This window comes from Schistocerca gregaria, chromosome 3 (assembly GCF_023897955.1).
Source record: "Schistocerca gregaria isolate iqSchGreg1 chromosome 3, iqSchGreg1.2, whole genome shotgun sequence".
Taxonomy (NCBI): Eukaryota; Metazoa; Arthropoda; class Insecta; order Orthoptera; family Acrididae; genus Schistocerca; species Schistocerca gregaria.
Window position 1 is genome coordinate 608177329 of NC_064922.1, and position 23815 is coordinate 608201143.

The 23815-nt window shown below is 43.9% G+C and overlaps 1 protein-coding gene across 12 annotated transcripts in view; it reads right to left on the minus strand.

Moving 5' to 3' along the window:
• Window positions 1-23815, minus strand: part of LOC126354058 (histone lysine acetyltransferase CREBBP-like) — a 41791-nt gene that overhangs the window by 6942 nt on the left and 11034 nt on the right. For 4 of the 12 annotated variants that reach the window (XR_007565260.1, XR_007565259.1, XM_050003423.1 and 1 more), the window contains one exon: window positions 22741-23053. Coding sequence is in view for 9 of the 12 variants with exons in the window: in XM_050003423.1 (XP_049859380.1) it covers window positions 22741-23053 (313 nt within the window). In the remaining 3 variants the exon portion in view is untranslated. The other 8 variants (XM_050003418.1, XM_050003417.1, XM_050003419.1 and 5 more) reach the window with 6 other exon arrangements.

Sequence of the window (23815 nt, forward strand, 5' to 3'; positions counted from 1 at the left end):
AGTTTCATGAAAATCTGGGTCTTCAGTATTTATGTCACTGAATGAATACAAACTTTCTGCTGTGTTATGGTCCACAGTGTACAAATAAATAGTGGAATATATTAGGTCATCGTGGCAAGTAACAATGAACATTAGATTACTATTGTAGCTATTTTTCATCATTGTACAGGATGGCCAAAATAGAACAGGTCTGGGTACATATTTTTAAATGTGAAACAAAATAAGTCACCCTATTTAATGAAAATGATAAATTTGTTCTGTTTAATGAACTATAAATTATCGGTGACAATAGTACTGCACTGTGTGCAATATAAAAGTGTGAGAAAAATACTTACCTCTGCCTTAGGAATGGCAGTAATACTGTTTTTTTATGTTCTCTTGCACTTCTTCCAGTGGATAGGGATTATTTTAGAATATCTGGCTCTTCAACTTGCACCATAAGTAAGAATAACAGGGAGAGAGGTCAAGTTTTCTGAGTGTCCCCTCTTCACTGAACACATGAATTACATAATAAAACAAATAATAGACAATATGTTGCAATTTATCTGTAGATTAATTCCCAGTGCTTCTACATCCTTACAGGCTTTGCCCAAGTTCTATATGACACAAAAATTGTATAGATGAGAACAAAAGCAAGAAACAATAGAATCCAAGAACTGATTGCGAATTGGGGGTTTGTGGCATTGAACAAACATCTTACAAAAAGTTTCCCAAAGCTTGGTTAGATTATTATTTAAGTAAAGTAATAATAATAATAATAATAAAAATAATAATAATTATTATTATTATTATATGATTACCATCTTGAGCTGTCAGCAAAACTTTTTACTTAACAATCAGCTTCAGCCAATTGACTATCATCTCTTCTTTAAAATTATTTACAGAATCTTATTAGCCGAATATAAATCCATTCCCCAGCTCCCTACACCCTCCACAACCTATCTAGTTCCTCCTCCACATGTTGTAACTACATCTGAAGGGCACAGGTCTTACGCTCCTGCTCCTCTATCAACTTGTTTCTACTACAGAGTCTGCATTCCCAGGAGAGGATCTCAAGAGAATGCCCACTGCATCCCCCCCCCCCCCCCCCCCCCCCAAATTAAAATACTTTGAACAAATCCCATACTGAAACCCACTACTCACAAAGCCCACACTTCTCACTCATGGTAAAATTAATTTTACAGTTAGTGAAAAAAAAACTATACTTCTACATTACTTAAGTTCTAGAACTATTTATAGAACTACCAATAGTGTTCTCAAAATCTGCTTCTACTAAGAAAGCAATTATTAATGTTACTTAACCTCAAATAATACCAATACCAACAAAACTTCACAAAATTAGAAGCTAAAACCAAAAATTCAAGCAGCCACAGGAACACTCAACATAGTTAAAACACTGAATGAAAATTTTACTGAAAAATTTCTGTAGAAAGAATAACAAACGTCAGCTGAAAACTAAAGCACTGTCCTCAATATGTTGGTATTGTCAGTGTTCCATGTTGTCAAGAGTGCATTATATCACAGCTAAGTGAATTCAAATGTGGGCAAATTGTTGGTGCTCATGTGGTAGGTGCTTCCATAACAGGAGCCGACATGTTTGGTGTTTCAAGAGGCAATTTATTGAAATTTTGTACTGCACAGGGAAAGCAAGAAACATCATCCGCTAAGTCATAATGTGGATGAAAATATGTGTTGAGCCACCATGACAGATGGTATTGAGGACTGACAGCTGCAGAAGTCACTGTAGAACTGGATATCACACTCACGAACCCCGTTAGGACCAAACCACAACAAGAGGAATTCCATAAAGCAGGGAACTGCAGAGGGAGCTGGAATTCCAGAACCACAATCCATTGTGCAGATACTGACTACTGAACAACGGAAGAACTCCATTTGGTTGGGCAAGTCTTGTTTCACAGTTTCCAACATCTGGCAAAGTTTACATCCTAAGAGTGAAACTGGGTGAGGATTCATTGATAATTTGGACAGCCATATCATGGTTTCCAAGTGTTCCATGCAAGGATGCATTACAGCCAAGGATTACATGATCTCCTTGGCTGATCAGGTCCATCTCATGGTGCAATGCTTGTTCCACAATGGAGGTGATGCTGTGTTACAAGACAAGTCCCCTGTTCACAAAGCTTGTATTGTCCAGATTGTTTTTGTGAGCACGAAGGTTAATTGTCTTGTCTCCCCTGGCCTCAACAAGTGCCACGTCTTTGAGACTGTGTTCTACTTTGGAGAGAATGGTGCACTATTGCTATCCACCTCCACCATGATTACCTGAACTTGTCACTATTTTGCAGGAAGAACATATAAGATTCCCTTGAAACCATACAGGAACTGTATGTATCCATTCTGGGATGACTGGAAGACATTTTGAATGCCACAGGTTTCCTACACCATATCACATGTAGCGATGTGTTGTTTCCACAGTCTGTCCAACCTACGTATGTAATCAATATCTTATTACAACATGTACTATTAGCATATAAAAATTATGAACTAAAAAACTACAAAATTGAATTTCAACTGTAAAATGCATGCCATATTGCCTGATCCACGAAATTTGCAACAACAAACATTAACCATGTCTATGGGAGTCATGTACCTTAACATAGTAGTGGAAAATCCAGGATGGAATGTAATAATGAAAAGGACAGCTACTACCCGCCATATAGTGGATATGTTGAGTTGCAGATAGGTACAACAAAAAGACATCAGAAAGTGAGCTTTCAGCCAGCAAGGCCTTCGTCGGAAATAGACAACATACATGCCCACTCAAACAAATGCAACACACACACACACACACACACACACACACACACACACACACACACACACACACAAAACTGCTACCTCTGGCCACTGAAGCCACTCTCAGAGACTGCAGTCGTGTGTGTGTGTGTGTGTGTGTGTGTGTGTGTGTGTGTGTGTGAGTGTGTGTGTTGTCCATTTCTGACAAAGGCCTTGTTGCCCAGATTCTGACAATCCTTTTGTTGTACCTATCTGCGATTCACCATCTCCGCTACGTGGTGAGTAGCAACTATCCTTTCCTTAACATCAATATATCAGTAGTATTTAGATAAGAATACGAGTACTTTTTTTTTAAAATGTATTAACTTGGAGTTCACTGATTCAGATGCATAAGGTGAGTAGCAGCTGAAGGACCAATTTGACCGGTAACACTGTGTATATGGAGGTAGCAGAGCTTCAGTCATTTTCTGAGTGACAATGCCAGGAGCATTTCCCTCCCCATATACTACTCGAACCCAAGGTGCCCCATGTCTTGTAGCTTCTTACTGGACGTATAATTGCAATATACTTTTCAGTGAAAATCTATTTTACTTCAAAGTATTATTTAGGACACAAGAACTTAATGCACATTTTAATACATATATACAGGGTGTAACAGCACAACTTAAAAAGTTGAGGGACTGTAGAGGATTAAATTTTGAATGTTTTGATATAAGAAACCTATAGCTGCAAATATGAAAGTTTTTACAGGAAGATGCACTTTCTAAATATTCAGTAGGCTGAATGAAACACAAGAATACTGCACTTTGGAAAATATTTGACGGTAGAGCCAATCAAATATTGTAAACCAAATTTAAAACTGCATAGCAACCACATGCCACATGCAACTTATTCTTTATTGCATTGCTCAAGTGAAACATTTCAATGAAGGAAAAGTTACATGTGACATTAGGCTGCTCTGCAATTTTAATTTTTGATGTTGGTCATTCCTCTGCAGGAAGTGCCTGCACTCAATGAAATTGTAAATGGAATCTGGCTTCGCTACTGTTGAGTAAAAGTTCAATGTGATGACCATCAACTTTGTACCATGAAGTGCAATGCGGAACCATGTTTTGCCTGACTAAGGTTCCACACTCCCCTCTTGTGGTATCAAACACTGTAAGGATCCACTCAAACTCTGGTAATGCTCGTATTGGCACTGAGTACACAGAAGATTTTTTTATAACCACAGAAGAAAAAGTCAAGAGTGGCCAGTGGGGAGCACGAGGTCCCAACAGATTGGGAAGCCCCTTACAATTACTTTCTGCCTAAAGTTGTCCGAGAGATATGCACTGGCCCAACAATCAATGTGCACTGGAGCATCATCATTCTGAAGCAGCACTGTTGTCAGGAAATGTCTTCCAAAAGTTCAGGCAAGGCATTGCCCAGAAACTCCAAAAGCGTGCACCATTACAATGATGTGATACAAGGTGTGGTCCAGTAAGGTGATCTCCAAAAATTTCAGTCCAAATGTTCATCGAGAATCTCACCTGGGTTGGTTGGTTTGTTTAAAAATAGGGGGCAACTGAAACTGAAAGAACATCAGTCCCTCGTTTCAATTAAAATAATTCCACAAGGGTGGGAGTAAAATAAACGAGACATACAAAACAGAGGGAAGAAAGCAGAAAACCACAAGAATGACAGAAGGGCTACAAAAACCAAAATGGACAAAATTGGACAAGAAAACCAGAGAGATGCGCAAGAAACATGTAGAAGAGATCAAAACGAGGGCAGATGGCTGGCTGATCATGAGAATAAAAAGAAGAAGCCAGCCACTTTGCAACACATTAAAACCTCCTCCCTAGAAGCAGTAGGGTGGAGGACAGAGGGACAAATGACAAAACCCACCCTCACGAATAAAACATAAAACTGAAGCTGCTGTTAAGACATTGTCACCAAACACCGAAGGCAGGATACTGAGAAAGTTAAAAGTCCACTGCAGAGCAGCTAAAAGTGGGCGGTCCAGGAAGAGATGGACAACCGTCATTTGCGAGCCTCGCGACGGAAGAGATAACCATGTATTAGCCATATATGGCCAATACAGGGCCAGCAGAGGGCAACTGATTCCCTGTGAGAGGACTGTATGGAAGACTTCCACACATTCGTAGTCTCCTTAATGATAAGCACTTTGTTGTGTGTACTGTTATGCCATTCTGTTTCCCAAAGCCAAAAAACTCTGCGGTGTAAGACAGAACGCAAGTCAGTTTTGGAGATGCCCAACTCCAGAAGCGGTTTCCGCGTAGCCTGTTTGGTCAGTCTGTCGGTAAGTTTGTTGCCTGGGATCCCAACGTGTCCTCGGGTCCACACAAACACCACTGAACAATGGGACCGTTCCAGGGCATAATTAGACTCCTGAATGGACACTACCAAAGGATGGCGAGGGTAGCACTGGTCAATAGCTTGTAAGCTACTCAATGAGTCACTACACAGGAGAAATGGCTGGCCAGGGTATGAGCAGATGTGCTCAAGGGCATGAGATGTAGCCACCAGCTCTGCAGTGAAAATACTGCAGCCATCTGGCAAGGAGTGCTGTTCAATATGTCCTCCATGAATATACGCAAAACCTACATGACTATCAGCCATCGAGCCATTAGTGTAAATCACTTCATGTCACCGGTACATGCCGAGAATTGAGTCCTTAGGGCCATGCAAAAGATCTAGAAGAATCTGCGGCCCAGGTGTACACCGTTGAGGTGTACATGAATGGACCTTGAGGAGAGGTGGTAACAGGAAGGACTCCAGTTCAGACAGAAGGGACCGGACACTAACCACAATTTCTGACTTGGGCCGCCGAAGCAGGAGATGAACTGCCATGGTTGGGAAAAGCAGACGGTAATTTGGATGCACAGGAGAACTACGAACGTGTGCAACGTAACTGGCTAGCAGTTGTGCATGCCTAACTTCCAATGGAGGGACTCCAGCCTCCACCAGGACACTGGTCACCGGACTCGTTCTAAAAGCTCCCGTCACTAGGTGAACACCACAGTGGTGCACTGGGTCCAGTAAATGCAATGCTGGGGGTGCCGCCGAACCATAAACCAGACTCTCATAGTCAAGGCAGGATTGAACAAGGGCTCTGTAGAGCGATCTGCACCCCGGTTGATGTAGCTCACGCAGTAAAGGGCATTGGGGTGCTGCCAGCACTTCCGATTAAGCTGATGAAGGTGAGGTTGCCATGTCAATCAGGCATCGAAAATCTGTCCTATAGGCGCCTACGGTGGACTGGAGGTCGAGTGGTGACCTCTCCAGTTGTCAGGATGCTAGGAAATGACTGGACGCGTCAGAAACGCCAAAGAAACATTATTAATTCATAACACCTTTATTCCTGCCGAGTACAATGTGGCCTGTAACACAGGCTGGCTGAGCTTGGTGATATCAACGACCTTCCCCGAGTCCTCGCCGACTCGTACCGATGACACCAGCTCCGGGCCACACCAGTCTTCCTAGCGTAGCGCCACGTGCAGTGACGTAGCGAAGGAATGTCCTTACTTCGTACTTTGGCCGGCATGGCTAGCGGCACCAGCTGGCCGGCCAGCCTGCCAGCTCGGCAGCGGACAGCAGGCCACTGCGCATAGGAGGCTCCGGGTTGGAGTCCCAGCACTGTCAGCACGAGAGGCGTTCTCGTGGTGCAGAGTGTACTCTATCCCACCCCGTCTTCTTCCCTGCTCCTCCTGGTGGCTCGTCCACGGTGGACGGGCGGAACAGGCTGCAGTCCCCCAGCATCACCACACTCACCCGGTTGTGACGGCAGATCACAGTGCCCAGGCCCCGCACAATCTCGGTGACAGCTCACTGATGTGGTCAGCACCCACTTCCCAAGTGCACCCCATGTAAGTGGATACAGGTGTACCATATAACACTGGTACCGCAAATTGATACCCATCACTGGTATTTACACTTCTACATGTATACTCGCCTGATCCGTAATTACTCTCACTTTAGACATGTGATAGAATATCAGTAAATTCCGTTTCGCCGGAGGCATGACATGACACACTCCTTCCGAGAATTATTTCTGCGCTTTCAGCAACACCTTCACCATCTGATCTGGACCTAACAAAGTGGCACTCAATTGCCCATGCACTGCGTGATGCACAGCTTCATATAACACTTCCAATCCGACACGTGCATCATCTACCCTGTCTGCTAATGCCCTCAATAAAGCTGCTACTTGTATTTTCCTATCTACTCGGTTCAATCTCGCCCATATAGCCTCTATGTCCCCATTCAACACACTGCTGGTATTTGCTGCATACCGTTCCAGGTGTGACTTCAACTCCCGCACTGTTCTAGTGACATTCAATACCCCCTGCTCCACGTTACCTATATGTGTCGTGTGCCAATCCACTTTCGACTTAGTTTCCTCCGTCAACTCCTGCACCTCCCCCACCGTAGTATTTAAGCTCCTTATATCCTCCTCGTCAGGCAGTTCCAAACACTGTTTTCAGCAATTTTCCCCCTGCATCCAACCACCCTCGTTTCCTGCTAACGAGCATTTGCAGGACCACTTCCGTTACTTGTTGCAGCTGCCTTCTCAGGTTTACGTATGAGAGTTTCAATTCCTGATACTCGTTTCGTATGTCTTGAAACAACCCCTCCGTCTCTGTGGCCGCCTGTAGCACTGTAAACCTATCCTGTGGTGTCCGTATGTCATTGCTCACTCCCCATATATTATACGTGAACACAATTGTCCACCTGTGGCTTGACAATACCACATCTACTTGTCTTGCAAACAAAATTCCCTTATCTAGTGGATGCACCTGCACCACCTCTCCTCTGCAACAGTGTAGCAGTACCAGACTGATGGAAAGTCTCCCGGGCCACATCCTGACACGGCACCTGAAGGAAAAGGAAGACATGTCAATCGCTCCCTTCCTTACCACGTCTAAAACACACAAATGACAAGCAAAAACTACACATACCCTATTACCTAATAACAATAAATACGACATATTCCTCCCCGAGGACACTTAATCTACTTATCCCTAGACTTAAGTGCGTAAGAGCGTTGTTCTGCTGTTCTTTTAGCTTCGGTACCCTCACACCCTTCGATACTGCTGGAGGGATCTGCAGTAACGTATCCACTGCGCCCTGAAACGGCTTAATCCTACTCACCTGAACTACTGACGACTTAGTTGGTAACTGCAACTTTTCATTCACTGGAGACAGTATTTCATTTACCTGATATGATCCAGAATATTTCGTCAAAAACTTCTTCGTTTTACCCTTCGGAACATAAGGATTAGCCAACAATACCCACTGACCAATTCTGTATCTACGCCCAATACTCTCTTGTTTCTCCAGAGCTTTAGTATTAGCACACCGTACCCTTTGCCAAATCTCTCTCAATTTCTTGGTGAAATTCTTCACTGACTCATCCTGTGAACCTACCTGAGGTTTGAGCACATCAAATGGTGATGGCATTTTCCAACCATAAATTACCTCATACAGAGAACACCCCATTCCTGTATGAACTTTCGCGGTAAATGCACGTCCCAATCCCTGTGCTCTGAATTTATGTAATAACTAACCATCTTAACTAACGTCCTATGAACCTGTTCTGTTCGTCCATTCGACTGAGGATGAAATGGGCTTGTCCGCTTCTTAACTTTCAATAAACGGCATAACTGCTTCATCAGCTCCGACAAAGTTACTACCCTGATCTGTAATTATAGTATCAGACACACCATACTTCAGCAACCAGTTATTTACTAAGGCTTGCGCAACAGTGCTTGCCTTCTGATCTGGAACAGCTACCATTACCAGGTATCGGGGAAAATGATCTAATATTGTTAATAAGTATCGATTACCTGCGTGGGTCTTGTTAAATGCCCGGATTACGTCTAATCCTATGAATGCGAACGCACGATCCGCTTCAGGTAGTCTGTAACTGAATTTTCTGATGACTTACATCTGCTCTCTGCGCATGCTGTATACAATTTTGCACATACTGCTCTACATCATTGTGACGTGTCTTCCACCAAAACCTTTCAGCTACCCGTCTATAAGTCGTTCTTTTACCACCATGACCCGACACTATATGGTCGTGCACTTGTTTCAACACTTCTTCCCTGAGCGACTCCGGTACTGCGACGCGCAGTCTGCACTTCGTCTTCCTGCAAAGCAATCCATCCTGCATTTCAAACTGTGGTTGTGTTCGGAACAATTGACACACTGTGTCAGTGGCTTGCGCCTTTATCCACTCCTTCTCACTTATGCCCACAACTTGTACAGCTGCCACTTTTCTACTGAGCGCATCTGCATTCGTATGTTTTACCCCTGGTTTTTGAATTACCTCGTAGTCAAATTCACTTAATCTCAGTGCCCATCTCGTTAAACGACTCGAAGGATCTTTCAACCCCAACAACCACTTCAATGCTGCGTGATCTGTAATCACCTTGAACTTACGCCCATATAAATAACAGCGAAAATATGGGATACCATAAATCACTGCTAGCATTTCTTTCTCTGTAGTTGAATAATTCTTCTCTGCCTTATTCAGTTGCCTGGAAGCATAATCCACCGGATGTTCCTGTCCATTAACCCTCTGAGAAAGAATACAACCTACAGCAATATTACTAGCATCACAAGATAGTATGGACTCTTGTTCGAAATCAGGAAGTATCAACACTGGGTCTGATGTTATTATCTGTTTGAGCTTCTTGAATGCCTCCAGAAACTGTCCTGCCCATTCAAACTTAACACCTTTCTTTAACAATCTCATTAATGGATGTGCAATTTCCAAGAACCCCTTTACATATCGTGTGTAGTAAATACAGAAACCAACCTATTGCTGAACTTGTTTAGTGGTCTGTGGTACTGGAAAACCACGCACAGCCGACGTTAGACGAGGATCCTTTCTTACCCCATCCCGACTGATAATATGCCCAAGATAAGTCACTTGCGTCTGAGCAAACTGACATGTCTCGACTTTAAGCGTAAGATTTGCCACTCTTAGCCTACTGGATACTTCGTTCAGTCATTCCACATGCTCTTCTATATTACGTGAAAAAGTAACACTATCATCGAGGTATACCATAGCAATCTTCGGTTTCAGTCCCCGAAGCACACCATCTAACAGACGCTGGAAAGTAGCAGAAGCGGTTTTCAACCCAAATGGCATTCTGCGATACTGAAAGTGACCAAGGCTTGTTGTAAAGGCCTTCTTCGGTCTATCCTCAGGACTTGCTTCTATCTGATGGTACCCACTCTTTAGATCTAGTGTCGAAAAATATTTACACTGACCTAGGTTATCCAATGTTTCCGTGATATTCGGTATTGGATACGCATCTGTTGCAGTTTGTGCTTTCAAAAAACGATAGTCACAACAAAACCTATACTTTCTAGTGCCATCCAATGACTTCTCAGGAACTACCTCTATGTTGGCAGACCACTACTTTCACTGTTCTATATAATACCGTCCCTTAGCTGTTGATTAATAAATTCTTCCACTAGTGGTTGTAGGTGTTTCGCTATCCTGTATGGTTTTCTGTAGACAGCAGACTATCGCCAGTCGGCATATGGTGCTGTGTAATAGGAGTTGCTGGTAATGGACCTTCTGAATTAAACAAATCTAAATACTCTAGTAACAAAGCTTCCATAGCTTTCCAACACCATTCTCCAAATGACGAATCTTATCATGTAGTACAAATGCCTTGACAGTTTGCTTGACATTATAAACACCTTGGGATTTATCTATATCCTCATTGTCGAGTATTTCCAAACTTGTTACCACTAAAACTTTGGGACATCCACTTTATATGCCCCAAAATTATCTACACTGACCGGAATCATCAGTTCCCCATTTATATCCATTACGCGCACAAGCTCCTCCTAATAAAACAATGCATTTCATCCAATGCTTCATTGCTCTGCAGTGGCTCCACCACACACAGTCTCTGCTATGGTACATTGGTACCTACTGATAACCAAACTAACCTCCCTGTACCCGAAGGCACTTTGACATGCATAATGATCTTTAATGCCCTTGTACACGGTTCAATTGGTGACATCTTAACAATGGGTGCACCTCGCGACGTAGAAACATTTACAGCTGTTGTACCCATTGAAAACAAGTTTCCACTAAGTTCAACTGTATGCTGTGAAAGACTAATTTTGGCATGGTGTTTATCAAGGAAGTCCAGTCCAAGAATCACAGAATACCCTTGTCCCACAGTTGGCAACACTTCCATTTGCTCTCCAAACTCTACAGTTCCAATCTTAAAAACGAGCTGTATTGTACCCAATGATTGCAACTCTATTCCCTACTCCACGTAATCTATACCTGGAGTACCTTGTCTTCTCCTACCCATGAGGCCTAGACTAGCAACAGATACATGTGCCCCTGTATCAATCATAAACTTACATCTATTAAAAGATTCCATGACTTACCAAGCGGGAAAGCGCCGGTGGATAGGCACAATAAAAAAAACACACACACACACACACACACACACACACACACACACACACACACACACAAAATTTCGAGCTTTCGCAACCGGCGGTTGCTTCGTCAGGAAAGAGGGAAGGAGAGGGAAAGATGAAAGGATGTGAGTTTTCCCATGTGCAATGTTTCTTTCCATTTTATTTACAAAAACTTACATCTGTTATTCCTTACAACACCCATCAAGCAACAATCCGTCTCTGTACTAGTTTTCACCGTACTTCTGCTTACCGGGAATGTCTTCCGACGGACGAAACACTCCCGCTCCCGTTTAACGCTTTTTCCTGTTTATTCCCGTTACCATTCTGCTTACTATGACACTCATTCGACTTGTGACCGTAGCATTTACAAGCATAGCACTGCAGCTGTCCGCATTGAGCCTTCATGTGACCTTTCCTCCCACAACGGTAACAATTCCTCTACGACGCAAAGATGCGTTTATCATTGTGAACCCTTTGCAATGTCTATCTCCTGCAGATGCATTGCAATATGCAGTGCTGCAGCTAAATCCGCAGGATTCTCCATCCTAAACCTACGAGAAAGTTCTGCAGGAACTCCCCTGAGGAATACATCGAGGGCTCTGTTTTCTGCGTCTTGTAGTAATACATGATCCACATCAGGATTACCCGATAATTCATAGGTCTGCGAATTAATTTTCCGTATCCTGTCTGAAAAAGACTCCACTGTCTCATTGACCTTCTGTCTCAAATTAGCTAACTTCTCCCTAAAAAATCTTGCACTACGCTGCTTACGATACCTTTGTCATAACCAATCTGCCAATTCTTCAAATGTGCTCGTGTTACTAAGCGTCTCATGGTACATCACAAAGGTCTTGGCTTCCCCTGCAAAGTCGCAAATTTGCCATACGTAACGTAGTTACGTCCAACCAATTGCTCATTGCAGCTGTTGCCAAAACATCGCTAATGAACGCTGTGACATCCTCTGTTGTTTTACCCGAGAAAGGCATGATCAGGTTAGCTACTGAAAGATATATTGCAAGGTTGGACATTGCTACTGACTTGCACTCACTTGAACCCATTTGCGACTCTTGTGCCGGACGCAAGATCTCCATTTGCGTCATTAATTCTACATGACGTAACTTATGCTGCGCATTCTCTTCTAACAATTTTGAGACCTGCTCCGTCAGAGCAGCTATACTCACTTCAGTACTAACGGATCGTGTTTCCGGCATGATCTGTGCAAATTACTGACAAATTACTCTATACTGAATTTACTTCTCAGAACAATAACTACACTAGCTACTCAACTCCTTTGTCACAGTTGAGCATTACACACAAGAAGACAAACAAGACTCACATTGCACAACAAAACAAAATTAATCCTTCTGCCTTGTTATTGCCCAGCGACACACTCTACAATTGTGTGTGGTGTGACCAAACCTTCTACAAACTAAACATTCTACTAGTACAAACTTCGTGCATGGCTCCCCATCTCCCGTTAAATTACACACAGTACATCTGACTGGTACCAAGTATGTTTCCTAACTGTTTCCCTTAAAGTCGGATAAATCTGCTGTTTCTGCAGGTCTCACAAAGTGCACTCCCAGCAAAGAACGTGCGTCCATAGTTATTAACAAAAATCGCCTCGTGCACTTACCACAAGGCTGCATAGAGTCGACAGTTCTGACCACAACTCTGTAATGTCAGTCCTGCAGTGGTGGTGTCGACGACTCCAGATACCAGATCTGCAGGCCAGTGCTATAGTGGGCAGTTCGAACACCGAAATCCGTAGGCAGCGTGAGGACTTCTGACACCAAATCTATAGGTCACTTATGATGGCCTGGAGGCCGAGCAGTGACCTCTCCAGTTGTCAGGATGCTAGGAAATGACTGGACGCATCAGAAACACCAAATAAACATTATTAATTCATAACACCTTTATTCCTGCCAAGTACAATGTAGCCCGCGTAACACAGGCTGGCTGAGCGTGGTGATATCAACGACCTTCCCCCGAGTCCTCACTGACTCTGAGCCATGACACCAGCTCCGTGCCACACCAGTCTTGCTAGCGCAGCGCCACATGCTGTGATGTAGCGAAGAAATGTCCTTACGTCGTACTTTGGCCACGCATGGCTGGCGGCGCCAGCTGGCCGGCCGGCTCAGCAGCGGACAGCAGGCCGCTGTGCGTAGGAGGCTCCTTGTTGGAGTCCTGGCACTGTCAGCACGAGAGGCGTTCTCTTAGTGCAGAGTGTACTCTATCCCACCCTGTCTTCTTCCCTGCTCCTCCTGGTGGCTCATCTGTGGTGGACGGGTGGAACGGGCTGCAGTCCTCCAGCATCGCCGACTCACCCGGTTGTGACAATGGATGCACAGGGCCTAAGCCCTGCACGATCTCGGCGACAGCTCACTGATGTGGTCAGCATTGGTGGCGAGCGAGTCTGCCGCAATGTCTGCTAATCCTGGGCTGATGATTGACAGCGGCAGCAAAGAGGACCAGAGCTGGTACTGTCCCCTCACGTCTGCTGCTGGATGGGCCGCCCTTACTGCAACATCTCCTTAATAAAGATTAACATGTCGATCAGCGAGCTGAGCACTACGCAGCATCCCAGTACATGTCTAACTGCGAGTGCTTTGTTGCTATCAAAGCTGGCGTATTTAAAGGAAGCACGAGCGATGTCCTGACGTCATGCTCGTTTGTAATGAATGCATTCGTTCCACTTATACTGCTGATTAATCTGTCGTACTTGCCCCTTAGGTGTTCTTGCAACAGAGTTACGTGTTGTTACGGGAGACTTACGTGAAGTTGTGAAATGCAGTACAGCTGACACTATACCTCTGTCTTACGCTCTACGAAAGTCTCCGTCCAACACAAACCTGCGTGCTAAGCAATTCTCTCTCGCCTGTTGTGTGTAACGAGGCCACTGCCCCAGCGTGACGACACATTCCAATACATGCGCAATCGTCTTACCTCTTGGCTAACCGACCGGCTCTGGCTCTGGCTCTCGGCATAGGCAACGAAACTTTGACAATATTCCACGTTTCCAACTCTTTACTATTCTACAACACTACAGTCCTAAGAATCAATGTCTCCAATACAGTGAGTGGATCATCATTAAGGTAAATTTCTGGTTCTGGGTGAATGGAGCGACACCGACAGAAACGCATGACACATGACTTCATGGCTGGAAACTGGAAGCCGTGGGCTAGAGCCAATGACTGCACCTTGTGAATAGCTCCCTGTAGGCACCGCTCAGCAACACCAGTACTAGAGGAGCAGTACAAAATGCGGAAGTCACCTGCATACAGACTTGAGACCGCTGGCCCTACAGGTGGTGCTAGACCGTTAATAGCCACTGAAATTAGAGACACACTCAATACGGAGCCCTGAAGAATGCCATTCTCCTGAATAGAGGGGGAACTATGGGAGGCACCAACTTCGACATGGAAAGTACGGAACAATAGGAAGTTTTGGATAAAAATCTGGAGCGGGCCCCCAGAGACCCCACTCATACAATGCGGAAAAGGATATGATGTCGCCAGATTGTGTCAAATCAAAAAAGATGGCAACCAGATACTGGCATCTGAAAAAGGCTGTTCAGATGGCAGACTCAAGGGGAACAAGATTATCAGTGGTGCAGCAACCCTGGTGGAAGCCGCCCTAACATGGAGCCATTAGGCCATGTGACTCCAGGTCACAAACCAACCGCTGACACACCATACATTCCAGCAGCTTATGGAGAATGTTCGTGAGGCTGACGGGCCGATAGCTATCCACATCAAGCGGATTTTTACCGGGTTTCAGCACCGGAATGATGCTGCTCTCCCGCCATTACGATGGAAAGACATCACCGCACCAGATCCAGTTGAGGAGAAATTGAGGAGAAATCGCTTTTAGTCAGACAAAAGATGTTTAGTCATCTGATTGTGGATCCAATCCGGGCAAGGAGCTGTGTCGGAGTAACGTGCAAGGGTGATGCGGAGCTCCCACTTTGTAAATGGGACATTATACAGTTCATTGTGGCGTTTAGTGAATAAGAGGACTTCGCTTTCCATCTGCCATTTGATGGAAGAGATAGAGAAGATCCAACGGAGAGCAGCGCGCTTCGTTACAGGATCATTTAGTAATTGCGAAAGCGTTACGCAGATGATAGATGAACTCCAGTGGAAGACTCTGCAGGAGAGACGCTCAGTAGCTCTGTACAGGCTTTTGTTAAAGTTTCGAGAACATACCTTCACCGAACGTGTGGTTCCTGAAGAGGGGCAGCAGCCTTTTCAGTAGTTGCAGGGGCAACAGTCTGGATGATTGGCTGATCTGGCCTTGCAACATTAACCAAAACGGCCTTGCTGTGCTGGTACTGCGAACGGCTGAAAGCAAGGGGAAACTACAGCCGTAATTTTTCCCGAGGACATGCAGCTTTACTGTATGATTAAATGATGATGGCATCCTCTTGGGTAAAATATTCCGGAGGTAAAATAGTCCCCCATTCGGATCTCCGGGCGGGGACTACTCAGGAGGATGTCGTTATCAGGAGAAAGAAAACTGGCGTTCTACGGATCGGAGCGTGGAATGTCAGATCCCTTAATCGGGCAGGTAGGTTAGAAAATTTAAAAAGGGAAATGGATAGGTTAAAGTTAGATATAGTGGGAATTAGTGAAGTTCGGTGGCAGGAGGAACAAGACTTCTGCTCAGGTGACTACAGGGTTATAAACACAAAATCAAATAGGGGTAATGCAGGAGTAGGTTTAATAATGAATAGGAAAATAGGAATGCGGGTAAGCTACTACAAACAGCATAGTGAACGCATTATTGTGGCCAAGATAGATACGAAGCCCACACCTACTACAGTAGTACAAGTTTATATGCCAACTAGCTCTGCAGATGACGAAGAAATTGAAGAAATGTACGATGAAATAAAAGAAATTATTCAGATAGTGAAGGGAGACGAAAATTTAATAGTAATGGGTGACTGGAATTCGAGTGTAGGAAAAGGGAGAGAAGGAAACATAATAGGTGAATATGGATTGGGGCTAAGAAATGAAAGAGGAAGCCGCCTAATAGAATTTTGCACAGAGCACAACTTAATCATAGCTAACACTTGGTTTAAGAATCATGAAAGAAGGTTGTATACGTGGAAGAACCCTGGAGATACTAAAAGGTATCAGATAGATTATATAATGGTAAGACAGATTTAGGAACCAGGTTTTAAGTTGTAAGACATTTCCAGGGGCAGATGTGGACCACAATCTATTGGTTATGACCTGTAGATTAAAACTGAAGAAACTGCAAAAAGGTGGGAAATTAAGGAGATGGGACCTGGATAAACTGAAAGAACCAGAGGTTGTACAGAGTTTCAGAGAGAGCATAAGGGAACAATTGACAGGAATAGGGGAAATAAATACAGTAGAAGAAGAATGGGTAGCTCTGAGGGATGTAGTAGTGAAGGCAGCAGAGGATAAAGTAGGTACAAAGACGAGGGCTGCTAGAAATCCTTGGGTAACAGAAGAAATATTGAATTTAATTGATGAAAGGAGAAAATATAAAAATGCAGTAAATGAAGCAGGCAAAAAGGAATACAAACGTCTCAAAAATGAGATCGACAGGAAGTGCAAAATGGCTAAACAGGGATGGCTAGAGGACAAATGTAAGGATGTAGAAGCTTATCTCACTAGGGGTAAGATAGATACTGCCTACAGGAAAATTAAAGAGACCTTTGGAGAGAAGAGAACCACGTGTATGAATATCAAGAGCTCAGATGGCAGCCCAGTTCTAAGCAAAGAAGGGAAGGCAGAAAGGTGGAAGGAGTATATAGAAGGTTTATACAAGGGCGATGTACTTGAGGACAATATTATGGAAATAGAAGAGGATGTAGATGAAGACGAAATGGGAGATACGATACTGCGTGAAGAGTTTGACAGAGCACTGAAAGACCTGAGTCGAAACAAGGCCCCCGGAGTAGACAACATTCCATTAGAACTACTGACGGCCTTGGGAGAGCCAGTCATGACAAAACTCTACCAGCTGGTGAGCAAGATGTATGAGACAGGCGAAATACCCTCAGACTTCAAGAAGAATATAATAATTCCAATCCCAAAGAAAGCAGGTGTTGACAGATGTGAAAATTACCGAACTATCAGTTTAATAAGCCACGGCTGCAAAATACTAACGCGAATTCTTTACAGGCGAATGGAAAAACTGGTGGATGCAGACCTCGGGGAGGATCAGTTTGGATTCCGTCGAAATGTTGGAACACGTGAGGCAATACTGACCTTACGACTTATCTTAGAAGAAAGATTAAGAAAAGGCAAACCTACGTTTCTAGCATTTATAGACTTAGAGAAAGCTTTTGACAATGTTGACTGGAATACTCTTTTTCAAATTCTAAAGGTGGCAGGGGTAAAATACAGGGAGCGAAAGGCTATTTATAATTTGTACAGAAACCAGATGGCAGTAATAAGAGTCGAGGGGCATGAAAGGGAAGCAGTGGTTGGGAAAGGAGTGAGACAGGGTTGTAGCCTCTCCCCGATGTTATTCAATCTGTATATTGAGCAAGCAGTAAAGGAAACAAAAGAAAAATTTGGAGTAGGTATTAAAATTCATGGAGACGAAGTAAAAACCTTGAGGTTCGCCGATGACATTGTAATTCTGTCAGAGACGGCAAAGGACTTGGAAGAGCAGTTGAACGGAATGGACAGTGTCTTGAAAGGAGGATATAAGATGAACATTAACAAAAGCAAAACGAGGATAATGGAATGTAGTCAAATTAAATCGGGTGATGCTGAGGGAATTAGATTAGGAAATGAGACACTTAAAGTAGTAAAGGAGTTTTGCTATTTAGGAAGTAAAATAACTGACGATGGTCGAAGTAGAGAGGATATAAAATGTAGACTGGCAATGGCAAGGAAAGCGTTTCTGAAGAAGAGAAATTTGTTAACATCGAATATAGATTTATGTATCAGGAAGTCGTTTCTGAAAGTATTTGTTTGGAGTGTAGCCATGTATGGAAGTGAAACATGGACGATAACTAGTTTGGACAAGAAGAGAATAGAAGCTTTCGAAATGTGGTGCTACAGAAGAATACTGAAGATAAGGTGGATAGATCACGTAACTAATGAGGAGGTATTGAATAGGATTGGGGAGAAGAGAAGTTTGTGGCACAACTTGACTAGAAGAAGGGATCGGTTGGTAGGACATGTTTTGAGGCATCAAGGGATCACAAATTTAGCATTGGAGGGCAGCGTGGAGGGTAAAAATCGTTGAGGGAGACCGAGAGATGAGTACACTAAGCAGATTCAGAAGGATGTAGGTTGCAGTAGGTACTGGGAGATGAAGCAGCTTGCACAGGATAGAGTAGCATGGAGAGCTGCATCAAACCAGTCTCAGGACTGAAGACAACAACAAACAACCTTCACCGAAGCGTCAAGCAGTATATTGCTCCCTCCTACGTGTATCTCGCGAAGAGACCATGAGGATAAAATCAGAGAGATTAGAGCCCACACAGAAGCATACCGACAATCCTTCTTTCCACGTACAATACGAAACTGGAATAGAAGGGAGAACCGATAGAGGTACTCAGGGTACCCTCCGCCACACACCGTAAGGTGGCTTGCAGAGTATGGATGTAGATGTAGATGTAGATGAGGGTGCAAAAGGCTGAGGGGTAGTGCTCGGAAATCACGTTTGCTTCTGTGTAGAGAGCACACTATTAATGTTAACACTAGGGACATCTTTTGGGGTCTGGTACCCAAAAACACATCTGATCTTCATCCAGATTTGGGAAGGTGACATATGGCACCCAACGGTCGACACCTACCTCTCCGAACACTCCTGTTTCCGGCGTTTTATAAGCAGGCCAAAGCGGGTACAGAGCCTCTTAAAAGCTATTAGGTGCTCTAGGGAAGGGTGCCGCTTATGTCGCTGTAGAGTTCACCAACACTCTTTAATTGCCTCAGCAACTTCTGGTAACCACCAAGGGACTGTTTTGCCAGTGGCACCCTAGAGAACGAGGGATCACGTTTTCAGCCCGGAATGAGTTTTCCTAGTGGCCAATGCAGAAAGCAGGTGTAAAGCTGAACATTTGCCATAGATCAAGCCAGGTGGTGGAAAAAACCACCGCAATTCCACTGCAGGATTACGTGATCGTGAGACTGGGAAAGCATGAAATACTCCATGATACAGTCTAAGCCTCATGGTCAGCTGCTGCCACCAGACGAGTGCCCGCACGATCAACATCCATTGTTTCTGAGGGCCCAGCGAGATCTAGATCCTCTGCAGACACCAGAATCTCCACCTCATCCTCAGACACAGATATTGTAGGTAGGTGGTCTGCGTGCTACCACAGTGCCCTGGTTCTGAGGGACCTTTTTCGTTTTAGGTTTCTCTCGCTGCTCCTTAGGTTTGTCCAGCTGGGAGGGCTTCACTGATTCAGTCTCAGGGACTGAGGAGGACTGTGAAGCCCTATGATCAGCTACCTGTGGTTGTATCAGCCACTGGTGAGTGTCAGCTTTGCCACTGGTAGGAACCTGGAAAGGGAGTGACCAAAGAGATCCCGTTCTGGCGAGAGGAGCCGAAAAAGATTTACACTTCTCTGGCTGAGAAGTGGGGACATGTCTCCCTGATGGTTGTTGGGGGGAGGGGGGGGGGGATGTTGCTCCTGAAGTAGATTGTGCAGGAGCAACAGGGAGGGAAGTGCCCCCCCCCCCCACCATCAAGGGGGAAGATGGAGTCTGATGGCTCTGAGAGCCAACTGTACACAGCGGAATGGAAGATGGTAGAACCGTAGTCGTAGTGGTGGCATAGATTAACAACATATGCACAGGATGTAGCCTCCCATATTTTCTCTTGGCCTCGGTATAGGTCAGTCAGTCCAGGGTCTTTTATTCAATTATTTTTCTTTCTTTTTGAAGAATCCTGCAGTCTGACCAGAAAGGCGAATCGTGGTCTCCGCAGTTTACACAGATGGAAGATGGGGCACAGGGAGTATTGGGATGTCCACTATCCCGACAGGTGATACTGGAAGTACAGCGGGAAGACATATGGCCAAACTTCCAAAACTTAAAGCACCACATCGCGGGAGGGGTATATGGCTTTACATCACAACACTACACCATCATCTTCACCTTCTCGGGTAATTGTCACCCTCGAAGGCCAAGTTGAAGGCACCAAAGGCAACCTGATTATCTCTCAGACCTCAGTGGATATGTCTGATGAAATGGGCATCTCGCCGCTCTAAACTGGCACACAGCTCTTCATCAGACTACAAAAGAAGGTCCCTGTGAAATATGATAACCTGGACTATATTTAAAGTCTTATAGGATGCGATGGAAACAGAAACATCCGCCAGCTTGTCACAGGCGAGTAGTGCCCGTGACTGGGCAGAGGATGCAGTTTTGGTCAAGACCGACCATGACCGCATTTTGGAAAAGCCCTCCACATCCCCAAACTTTCCTTATAAATGCACCACAAAAAACTGAAGTTTCATTGACAAGAAAGATTCCCCATCAACTCTCATACATACGAGGTACGAGGCCGAATAAGCTTCGCTGGCATCCTTAGCCTGGTGTTTTTCCCACGATGTGGCCAGGGAGAAAGGGGGGGGGGGGGGGTGATTTGGGGTCATATTTCTTAGCATTGACGTTAAACCTTGACAGCTTAGAGACTGCTAGTGTTTGACGAAGAGATGACGTACTACGCTTCATGGCGTGTCATCCGCCCTGATGCCACCCACTCAGACCAGGGTCCTCCCCATGGGCGCCACCTAGCTGCACCGAAGGCCACCTGACAGGACGGCCATTGCCGGGAGTCCCAATGCCCCAGGGTGACGGGCATCTACTCCTTGGCATACGTGGGAAGTTAACAGTGCAGGCATAAGCAGAGCAATCCCTGTGTGGTCAGGGGGCTACAACCAACAGGATACATGGCAACCCCACCACAATGGACTACCATGCTGGATATCAGGCACAAACGAGCTAAGAAGTCCATTATCGTTGACAGCGCAGCATGCAATACTGCAGAGAGAATGTAGGAAAACGCACCCGAGAGGGTGACCTCACCCATAAGCTGGAGAATGAGTGGAAGTGCAGATCCACGTCTAAGAAGGATGTGAGACGTCTCAGCGCATGATGGAGACCATGCACCATGTAAGGCCCCCTTCCTCAATTGGCTCACTCTACGAGAAAATTTTGAAAAATGGAGGTCAAGACCTACAGGCCGAAACATGTGAAAGTCCTTTTAGTCGCCTCTTACAATAGGCAGGAGAATCTCACCTGGGAACTTCTCATGCAGGTAGTGCATGGAACATAAACAGCCCAATGGTGACTGCAGATACAGATTCGATATTTCCAGCTACAGGTTCCTTATATCAAAACCTTCAGAATTTCATCCTTTATCTTCTCCCAATTTAAAAAAAAAAAAAAAAAAAAAAAAAAAAAAAAAATCTGTAACACCCTGCATATACAAGAAACAATGAAATTATTTCAGTTTATAATATCACAATCCTTGTATTGGTGAATTTTTGTCACAAAGCTGTGAATTACAATAAAAGTGTTCAAGCAACTTACAGGAATGCTGCCAGTTGATGTCACTGACAACTGCCAATATTTCAACAGGTGCACACCATTATTTTCAAGGCAGCAGTAAGGTGTGTCAAGGTAATTTAAAACCTCAGTTTGCAGAGCAATTCCAGAAAGACAAAACAAAACAAAACACACACACACACACACACACACACACACACACACACACCAAACATCTGAACCATCCCACAACCAAAGACGACCAATTTTGGAAGGTGTCAATAGTGGAAATCAATAACCAGTGCACGAAATAGCATTAACTCCATCACTCTGTTTTTGACATGGGTGAAAGTAGGATTCCAAGCAAAATTTAAATAAAAGCTGGCATCTCTGCTGTTGCAGAACTCTGTTTTGGCACTGGTCATTTTACGGAATATAATAAGGAAATTCTGGCATGCACCTTCAGCTATTAGGATAGTGTTATTAAGGAAGCAGTTTAAATTAACAACCTTATAAATACAGAATGAGGTTTTTGTTTGAATTCTGCATGGAATCCTGCTCTCTCTCTCTCTCGGAAAAAAAATAAAGTAAAATAAAAAAAAGGGGGGGAAGGAGTTAGTGCTACCTCACTTGTTAGTTATTTAATTTTTCACAATCAATAACTTCTGAGAGAGAGAGAGAGAGAGAGAGTCTTTCTGGGACTAACACATCACTTACTTGCTGCAGTTTAGCCTGAAAATAACAGGGTGTGCACCTGTCAAAATATTGGTGATGATGGGCATCACTTGGTTGCATTTCCTTAAGTTACTTGAACATTGTACACTCTGGGAGAAACTCTCACCAAATATCTCATCAAATTATTTGGAATACATAGTGGTGAATAGCCAAGTAGCAGAAACTAAAAGTTGACGCAGGTGCACCAAGTACATAGCAGGAACAAGCTAACCTGCCCATAGTTAATGCTTAATTTCAAATTTTCGTCTTAAAAGAACAAGAGAAGGAATTGTGGTTATTCAGTACAACTTACCTATTTCACAATGTGCACTGGGAGTTTGTGCATCAGGCTTCAAACCACTAATGTCTGGTCGATGTGAAGGCTGCAAACCAACCAAAATGCCAGAACCTGATGCTGCTGGTGTAAAATCACCCACTGGAGTAACTGCTGAACCTGCACCACCAACATCCTGCACCCCTGAACTGCCTGGTAGCAGACCAACAGGTACTGTTGTCCTGATGTTCATTGCTGCCATTCGCCTTTGTAGTTGATCTACCTGCTGAATTTTATGCTGCTTCAGCGTATGTTTGATTTTGGGACAGAATGGCACTGAACATTTTGGTTCCTGCAAAAATTAATTGGAAGAAGTGCTACAGCAATATTTACCTCAGCAAAATGTTTTTAGAGGGTTTAGTTTTGTGTGTCTTACAATACTATAAAAGCACTGTCTTGAGAGTTAAATAAAAAATACTGAAATTAATGTATATGAAACAGTTCATTGCTCAAATGATGACATTAATTCGTATCGCTTGTCACTAATTAAATGAAACAAGCCTTAATGTTTTGCATTCAAAAACATTCACAAGGCGAAGTAAGAAGAATAATGAGGATTTTCACACTGCCCGACATAACAGCACTTGTCATAGTATCATTGACAAGAAAATCAATAACTATTATTTTTTTTTATCCCTCTGTACTCCCAATTTTGACTTTAAACAAAGCTCACAACTTCATTAACAATAAAAATCCCTATAACAGGTCAAGTAGAGAAAAATCATCTATGCCAGTGGATAAACGTTATTCCTCATACACATGCTACAAGGCCTGTATTTGTTTTCTTAAAGCTTTCTATCATTGTTCTCTAAAACTTCAAGCGACCAGGCTTATCAGTATTTTCAGCAGTAGGTAAAAAAAAAACTTTCACAATAAAGATATTCCCATTACTGTTTGTAAAAATGTTTCTAGCAGTATGGAGAAATTTCTGTGTGAGTAGGATTAAAACTTTAGTTCCTGTTTCAAAATGTTCCACAACGCATTATCGCTGATACTGCAGAAATTCTGTCTACAGGGATCGAAACTTACAATTAACAGATGAAAATTTGCTATG